General features: G+C 42.9%; 1 protein-coding gene across 1 annotated transcript; it reads left to right on the top strand.

Annotated features, from left to right (window-relative positions):
* Positions 1-239: 239 nt before the first annotated feature.
* On the top strand, positions 240-956 carry CLDN14 (claudin 14; the record flags this gene model as incomplete). The annotated part of the gene is made up of 1 exon (XM_081326523.1): positions 240-956. The coding sequence occupies one exon, from the start codon at positions 240-242 to the stop codon at positions 954-956; it is 717 nt and encodes a 238-aa protein (XP_081182649.1).
* Between the last annotated feature and the right edge of the window lie 8,525 nt (positions 957-9,481).

Below are 9,481 nucleotides of genomic sequence, written 5' to 3'. Positions count from 1 at the left end.
CATTTTCATGGAGTTCATTAAAGTCAGTGAAATATGCTAATCATTACATTAAGTACCTTTGGAATGTACATTATTGGTCACCGGGAAATTCATTCCTGTAATGTTTAACTTCTTCTTCTGCAATTATTCTTTATTAGGCGTTCAGGAGGTGTCAAAGCAAATCCGCCATATATGTACCAGGAAAAGGTGATTTTTCAGAAGAATTCCAACAGTCTTGTTAGGGTACTGTGGACACTGAAATGGAAAGCATGGCATTTCAGCTGCTGGGTTGTTTTTTTTTTTTTTTGAGTCTTCTTGGCTTAGCTGGAACCATCGCTGCAACCATCCTGCCTCACTGGTGGAACAGTGCTCATATGGGAACCAATATCATCACAGCCGTGGTATACATAAAGGGTCTCTGGATGGAATGTGTTTGGCACAGTACTGGGATCTCCCAGTGTCAGTTCCACCATTCACCGCTCGCTTTGCCTCGTGACCTTCAAACGGCCCGGGCCATGATGGTGATATCGTGCATTCTTTCAGCTCTAGCCTGTGTGACTGCTGTTATTGGCATGAAGTGTACCCAATGTGCTAAAGGGTCCTCCACCAAAAAGGTCTTTGCTGTCCTAGGTGGCATCCTTTTCATACTGGCTGGAATTGTGTGTCTCATTCCTGTTTCTTGGATGACAAATGTTGCGGTGACTAATTTCTACAATCCAATGTTGCCCGATGGGATGAAATATGAGATTGGGCATGCCCTTTACCTTGGCTTTGTGTGTGCTTCACTGAGTATAATTGGTGGAATAATCTTGTGTGCTTCATGTCAGCAGGGGGAGAATGACATAAATTCCCAACAACAATCAAGAAGTGCAAGATTAGCTCCATCCTGCAGACCACCAATGGCTTACAAGTCAAATCACAGTCCTTCACAAGCATCCGCTTCTTACAATGGTTACAGGTTAAATGATTATGTATAAATTCTGTGGGACTTCTCTTATGTATATGTTGCTGTCAGTGTTTCTCTAAATACGTTTGTATATGTGTATACAAATTATGTTATTACATCTATGATGTTTGTAGTGTTATCAATGTACTATAATTTCCATGTTTATTACTATTTTACTTTTTGTATAATTAATGCAATTTTAAAAGAAAAGATGTTTTGGAGCTTGAAATTAGAATAAGTAGCCTTTTCCTAGAGAAAGACTGCAAATATTTACAAAAAATGGTTTGTGATTTTAGACAGGCTGCTCAGCACAAGAGTTCCAGACTGTGGAACTGTGAGTAACAAGGCACATTTGGTACAATAAGGCCCAGATGTGTTGTTATTTTAGTAGTGATCATACAAAGTAGTCTCATACTAAGTATTTTGATCATGTAAATGGATAATCTTGTATTTGTACTTCATTGTATACTTACGGGATATTTTGACAAACATGTGTGTTTGTGTGTATCTGATTCTAAGACATGTAGACAAAGAAAACAAAGCTGTGTAATAGCTCCGCCCTTTGTATTGGTTTCCTATCAGTCATGCGATGTAAGGCAGGAAATGTGGATGTAAGGTTAATCTGGCTCTGACATTGACCACCAGGACCGAATCTAAAAGTGTTATTGTTTGGTTCTGATAGACGAGGACTCAGAGTGGTTTAACAAGGAATGAGTTTATTGAATACACAAAGTCAACTGCCAACTGTCAAATGTTGCAACCCTTTTATAGAGAAAGCGTTTGAACTGTAACCAATACAAACAGTCTCTTTTCCCGCTCCCTGGTTGTGGCGTCCAATGATTGCACCTTATTTTCCCGCTTTAAACCTTGCAAGCTGCACTGTGTTTGCAATCTCTTCCATGGCTTATTGCTAACTATTTACATACATAACACCCCTTACCCCCCAGTTGGTGTCATTTCTTTACAAAATCCATTAGGTATTTTGGTGGCCTATGTATTCTGGATGGGTATCTGTTGCTTTGGCTATTAGGGACCCTTCTTTCTGGTTGACTGCTAGGCTGCTGGTTACTACTGGACCTGGGCTCTGGGTTACTGGCTACAGATGTACTGTCTTGAGTAATAGGTTGTGTTTGGGATTCAGTGGTCACTGGCCTACTTCGCAGGGGTATTTCCCAATCAATTGGACTGAATTGTTGTTGTTGGGCATCAGGGAATGTGTTATCATGCCCAACCTCTACATCGCTTTCAGGCCTAATGTTGTCTGTACTGTTTCCCCTTACTGATCTTTGGTCCCCCTCAGCAGGCACACACCCACTAGATCTTTTCCTCAGCTGGTCTATGTGTCTTTTACAGATCCTATTCCCTTCCCCCTCAATGATGTATGATAGGGGACCTAAGATTTCAGTTACCACCCCTGGAATCCATTTGTCCCCTTGGCCGTAGTTCCTGGCCCAAATCAAGTCCCCCACCTCAAATGTTCTGTTAGGAATGTCTAATTCAATGTTTGGTTGGAGTCTGTCAGGGTGTAATCTATCCAACTTGGTCAATATTTTCCTGCCCCACCTCATTTCGGCTGGACTTTTCCCTGTAGCCGAACAAGGGGTTGTGTGTTGAGCCAACAAGAACGCAGCTAGTCTCTGATGCCAGTCTCCTCGAATGATTCTTTTAAGCGCGTCCTTCGTGGTCCTCACATTCCTTTCAGCCAATCCGTTGGAGGAGGGGTGGAAGGGTGCAGACGTCTTATGCTTAATCGAGTTGGCCTTGAGGAAATCCTGAAATTCAATAGATGTGAATTGTGGCCCGTTATCAGACACTATTAAATCCGGCAACCCATGAGTGGCAAAGAGGCCCCTTAATGCCTGTATTGTTCTGCCTGCCGTTACTGAACTGACCGGTACTACTTCTAGCCATCTAGAGTAGCTGTCGACCACTACAAGGAACGTTAACCCCTGGAAAGGTCCAGCGAAGTCAATGTGAATCCTGGACCAAGGATTCCTAGCTAGCTCCCATTTATGTGTGCGGATGTGTTGTTGTTCGGGCCTGGAACGTTGGCACAGATAGCAATTGGCAACGCATTCCTCAATGTCGTGGTCCAAACCTGGCCACCACAAGTGACTCCTAGCCAGGGCCTTCATCCTTACTATTCCAGGGTGTCCCTCATGCAATTCAAATAGAATAGCTGATTTGTGGATTTCTGGAATTACTACACGAGTTCCCCAGAGTAAGCAACCCATATGAACTGATAGTTCATCTTTCCTTCTGAAAAATGGACTGTATTTTACATCCGGGTTGGCGTTGGGCCAACCACTCATGACCCAGGCCATTACTCTCCTTAAGATGGGGTCCTTATTGGTTGTCTCAGCTATGTCTTTAGCAGTTAGGGGTAAATCAGGAATATCCTGTAGGGACATTATTTGTCCCACAGGTGCAGGGTCCTCCTCTGTTATGCTAAGGGGCAATCTGCTGAGGGCGTCAGCGTGTCCCATGTCTTTGCCCGGTCTGTATTGGAGGGAAAATGAATATGCTGAGAGGAAAATGGACCATCTCAGCATCCTGGGAGACATAATTTGGGGAGTCTGTTTATCTGTGGTAAACAGTCCCAGCAGGGGTTTGTGGTCTGTCAGTATTGTAAAGTTCCTGCCATACAGGTAGTCATGGAACTTTTTAACTCCTGCCACTATGGCTAAAGCTTCCCTGTCTATTTGGGCGTAGTTCCGCTCTGCCTTGGTTAGTGTGCGGGAGTAGTAAGCAATGGGTCTTTGCATTCCCTGGGTGTCTAAATGGCTGATTACTGCCCCAACGCCATAAGGCGAAGCATCGCACGCCAGGTAGATTGGTCTGTTTTCTATAAAGTGGGTTACTGTGGAACTACTGGAAAGGATGTCTTTTAAGGTCTGGAAACTCGCTTTGTGCTTGTCTTGCCAATGCCAAGGGGTCTTCTTATCTAAAAGCCTGTGCAGTGGTTCTGCAATGGCAGCCTTATGTGGCACAAAAGTGTGATAAAAATTTACCAAGCCTAGGAAGGCCTGTAGCTCAGCCTTGTTCCTTGGTTCAGGAGCCCCTTTTATTGCTTTAATTTTTTCAGGGGTAGGGTGGACTCCGCTTTTGTCAATCCTGAACCCCAAAAAATCAGTGGATTTAACCCCTATGCTACATTTTTCCTTTTTTAATTTTAATCCAGCCTTTCTAAATCTACCCAGTACCTGTTCCAGCCGCTCTACTAACATTCCTTCATCTTTTCCAGCTATTAGGACATCATCAAAGTAAGGGCATACTCCAGGTATGCCCTTTAAGGTCCTCTCCATCACTTCTTGGAAGATGCCTGGAGCTGCTGCAATTCCAAATTGCAGTCTGTGGACTCGGAACGCCCCCTTGTGGGTAACAATTGTCTGTGCCTCTGCAGCCTCTTTGGAAACAGTCAACTGTAAGTACGCATGCGCCAAATCGAGCTTGGCGAAGATGGCGGCGTCCTGGATCGTGGCGAGGACCTGCTTCACCGTCGGGACCGGGTAAGCATGCTTTTTCATTCCAATGTTGAGGGTGGCTTTGTAGTCGGCGCAGATTCTCACGTCCCCATTGGGTTTGAGGGGTGTGACAATCGGCGTCTCCCACAAACCGCCCTCAACAGGTTCTAAAACTCCGAGGCCTACAAGCCGGTCGAGCTCGGCCTCGATTTTTTCTTTTAAGGCAAAAGGTACCCTCCGGGCCTTTAGCCTGATTGGATTTACTGAGGGGTCTAGGTTAAAATTAATGGGGGGCCCTTTGTACTTGCCTAGAGACCCATCGAATACGTCTGCAAATTCTTTGCAGACGGATTCGAGGGTCTTATTTCTAATCACAGAATTTATTCCCCCTATCCAAATTCCCAGGGCAGGAAACCAATTAAGCCCTATTAAGCTGGTCCTATTCCCCTCCGTAACTATCAAATCTAAGACCCCCTTAAACCCCTTAAAATTTACTTTAAGGCTGGTCTTCCCTTTTACGATTATCGGACTTTTTTGGAAGTCCATTAATTGAATATTTGTTGGTTTAAGTGGAATTCTTTTTCCGCTTAGTTGTTCAATTTTCTCAAGGGTTTCAGTGGAAATTATCGACACTGAAGCCCCTGAGTCGATTTCCATTCTGCAAGGGACCCCTTGCAGAAGGACTGTGATTTTTAATTTTCCGTCCGGAAAATTGTGCCCCCTTCCCCGCCGTCTCCGATTGACGCGGGCCACCTCCCTTAGGGTTGGAATTTTCACCCGGGTTTTAGGGGTCTCCTTGCCACTAGCATTAGGGGTTACCTTACCCTCTGGCCACACATCGACTTCGTTCAGACGGGTGTCCCGAACGCGATTTCTGCAGATGGCCTGGATGTGGCCAGTCTTGCCACAAGCCCTGCACTTGGCGGTACGAAATCGGCAGGAAGCGCGGGAATGGTTGCCGCCGCAGCTGCCACATCGGTTCTGGGTTTCGTTGTCACGTGGTCTGGTTGCGGTGTCCCGCCACGGTCGTTGTGCCCCGGTCGGTGGTCTTTGCGGTGTTGCGGGTTGTTGCCGGCGGCCAGGTTCAGGCCCCTCGCTTCTGAGTTGTCTTGGTGCCATCTTACCGAATCGCCTGGAGACTTCGGCGATCTCTTCCTCCCACTGCTGATCCACCTCCCCACAGTCCACATAGCCCTCTTGGTTAATTTCGGGTGCTGCCGCCATGCTACTGCGGGGGGGTCGCGATAGCCGGTTGACTCATACGTTAGAAGTTCGTCGAGCACGTCCTGTAAATCGCCGGTAGGTTTGGCGATTATTCTATTTTGTAATTGTTCATCACGTAAGCCCAGCACGACTCTGTCCCTGATTCTAATTTCTAAATTATCGTATTTGCAACGTACTGCGGCTTCCCTGACGGCAGCGACGAATTTCTGTATGGACTCCCCCGGTCTCTGATTTCTCTTCTCGAAGATGCGCCGCCAAAAGAGTTCGGACCTTCGGGGAGTAAAGTGAACTTTTAATTTTGCGAGGAGGTCGGCATAGGGCACGCTGGAGACTGGTTGAGGCTGGCACAGCCCGACAGCAACTCTGTAGACCGGTGTGCCGCAGATTGTCAAGAGTGCCGCCGCTTTTTTCCGGTCGTCGGTGATTCCGTTCACTAACAGGAATCCTTCGACCTGACCGATGTATTCTTCCCAATCTTCGGGGAAGTTAGGGTCGAATTCCTTCAGTGACCCAATCTGCGCCATTCGGAGAATTTTCTTATTCTGCCGCGGCCGCTCGGTTGACTTAGACACGTATTCGAATTTTGCCGCCTTTGCGCGACAATTCCGCCAATTCTCTGGTCTTCTGTCTATCCCACCTTCGTCGCCAATTGTTTGGTTCTGATAGACGAGGACTCAGAGTGGTTTAACAAGGAATGAGTTTATTGAATACACAAAGTCAACTGCCAACTGTCAAATGTTGCAACCCTTTTATAGAGAAAGCGTTTGAACTGTAACCAATACAAACAGTCTCTTTTCCCGCTCCCTGGTTGTGGCGTCCAATGATTGCACCTTATTTTCCCGCTTTAAACCTTGCAAGCTGCACTGTGTTTGCAATCTCTTCCATGGCTTATTGCTAACTATTTACATACATAACAGTTATGATTCCATTTCAATAGCCTTTTGATTCCATTTCCTTGTAAATGACAAATTATCATTTAAATTGTAAAGGTAATTGTAAAGGTAATTTTCATTTCCTTGTAAATGAGAAAATTTGCCCCTTCTAGATATAATTAACAATGTGCAGTGGTTAGTATATGGGAGTGTCATCTCAAACTATATTAGGAAGTTGAAAAAGCAACCCGGAAGAATGCAGTAACAAACCTGTGTGATTGTCAAGAACAGTAGACAGATATGTTCATGTGTATGTAGTCATTAGGACTTGAGCATGACTCAGGATGATGATGAGGAGGAGGTGGAAGAGGAAGAAAAGAAGAAGATAGGGTGACTTGATGGGAAAACAGGCTCCTTTCAATTGTTTACCACAATGAACCAATTAATTATGAGTTTGGTCAATCGCTTTCTTCGAAGGTACACTTATTTCCCTTCACTTTTGTCTTTAGTCGCTGCACATGTTAATCTCTAGCAGTACTATAATTTGATTAGCGTATTTGATTAGCATAGGCTATTTAGGCTGAGTGTGATCGATCGATTGATTTTGTATGCTCTCCAGTCAAAACTTCATGCTCTGTGGCAGAACGTTTCAGTCTAAGTGTGTTTCTCTCTCTTCAAACCTTGCCAGTTTCCAGGGACTGCGTTGCTATTTCTACCACATTACCTGTTTCATACACACACACACACACACACACACACACACACAGAGAGAGAGAGAGAGAGAGAGAGAGAGAGAGAGAGAGAGAGAGAGAGAGAGAGAGAGAGAGAGAGACGCACACACACACTAACAGTGATGTCCCCTAGCAATTTTGTGTATATGTTATAGAAAATTGGAGAAACTCCCAAGATATTAGAAAGAAGTAAAGATTTTTGGTTTAATTTTTCATCTCTTCCCTGACTAGAACCACCCATTCTGGAAGAACAGTTTCTGCAAGATAGTGCCCCCCACCCCAATTCATTAGAGACAGTCCCAAAGGATGCCAGTGTTTTTTTTTATTGAAAAGTTTTTCAATACATTTTATCTTTAACAAAACAACCCCTCCCCACCCACCCACCCCCTTCCCAACCCAACCCAACCCTCCCCCCCTCCCCGACTTCCCAGAGCCAAATACAAGGTATAAAAGTAAAAACAATCATAAACTACCATATGCTAACAACAATGAGCTATTAAGTCTACCGCACTTTAGCTCTTGTAAAATGACTACAAGCAATATAAATATCACATCAATACTTATTCAAATGCTAAATGAAACTTTTTAGTCCCATATTTATTCTGGATATAATCAATCCATTAAAGGATGCCAGTGTTGAAGGTATCAAAAGCCAGAAAGGTCAAAGAGGACCAGAAGCGTTGTACTTCCCTTTGCGTGACAAATGTAGTTTCCTGTTGTATCCTGGCCTGAAATATTTACCATGACTCCAAATAGTCTGCTTTCTCTAAGACTGAGTTGTACCACTTTCTGTACAACTGTTCCTAGAGAAAGGGGAAGTTGGAAATAAGTTATATTTTCCTGCCCTCTTGAAGGTTGCCGTACAATTCAAAAGTTATGAATAATCATGCCTATTAATAATTTTTTTCCATTATGTTTCTTCTTAGCCCTTGCTAATGTTTATGTAAGAAACAAAATTAGTTCATATAGTTAAGTCCTATGCTTATTATAGTTTATTTTCAAAACAAAAGACATGGCTTTCTCTTTAGAGCTTCTTTTTTCAACCTGGTACATTCAGATTCGTAAAAACCAAAAGCTCCAGAATTCTTAGCCAGAGGCCTCGCTGACATCATAAGGAGGCACATTAAATTGGAAAGGGATGGTTTATAGCAAGACTATTGCAATCCATGACATGTGCTAAAGCTGTATTTGTGGGGGCATTTATATTAGTATATGAAAACAAGCCACTATTATTTCTTTCATATTAGTTGTTCATGGGAAATTGGATATGGGATAAAAAAATTAAAACGTCAGCTTGAAAAATATTGTACAGTTATATCCTTTAAAAAAAAAGCAAAATGAAAATTCATTATTTAAAGAATAAAACTGTTTTTACCTGCAGGTCATATGCTAGAAATCTTATAGCTAGTACTATATATTTCAAATGTAGTTGAAAATAGATTATTAGCATTAGCAATGATGAGAAAGTGATGAGAAAGGTAGTTTGGATTATACTTGCTTTCCTCCTTCTGAAGTAATAAATCTGTAAAAACTTAAAATTTTTCCAGAATAAACTTTGTGAATTATTATAAAACAGTGACATCAAGTGGCCAAATTGTGCATAACATTACACTGCCAGTATCTGAATATTTTTCAAAACCTGAGCTAATATGCTCCATATTTCCTGTTGTTTATTGTCTCTCTCTCTCTCTCTCTCTCTTTCACACACACACACACACACACACAGAGACAGACAGAGAGAGAGAATACAAGCAGCATGTCTGCACTTTATCTGTAGTCTAAGGCAAATTGCATTTCCATTTGAATTGCAGTTCAAATTGCTAAAATGATTTCTAGTGGAATTCATTTTGGGAATGAGACTGGTAAGACTTGGATATGGTTGTTCAATAATATGAATTAATTTACATTAGCAAAACCCACCAATTTAAATGATTATGAGTACAATTTGGTGAAGTATTATTTTTAGCTTCATTTTTACAGCTTAGAAAATATTAGCCTATTTGGAGCTACTTACTACAGGTAACCCTTTAATATATTTATTCTAGTATTTAACATTAAGCTGTATTTCCAGAATTCCTTCTTTCCTTTGTAACTTTCAAGCTGTTCCAGGGGATTAAAGGGAGGGAAGATTCTTTTGAGACAGCATGGAGATCACAGATGGGAGATAAACTGGTAAAAACTATTCTCTCCTGTTCATACTAAGGTCTTCTACTAACCTTGGCCCCTTCATGGATTACTGCCTTGTCGTGGTGAAGGGGCTTGCGT

Source organism: Vipera berus, assembly GCF_964194415.1.
Source record: "Vipera berus genome assembly, chromosome: 4".
In the NCBI taxonomy this organism is placed as follows: Eukaryota; Metazoa; Chordata; class Lepidosauria; order Squamata; family Viperidae; genus Vipera; species Vipera berus.
The sequence above is the reverse complement of the archived record's forward strand: the minus strand, read 5'-3'. Positions and strand labels throughout refer to the sequence as shown.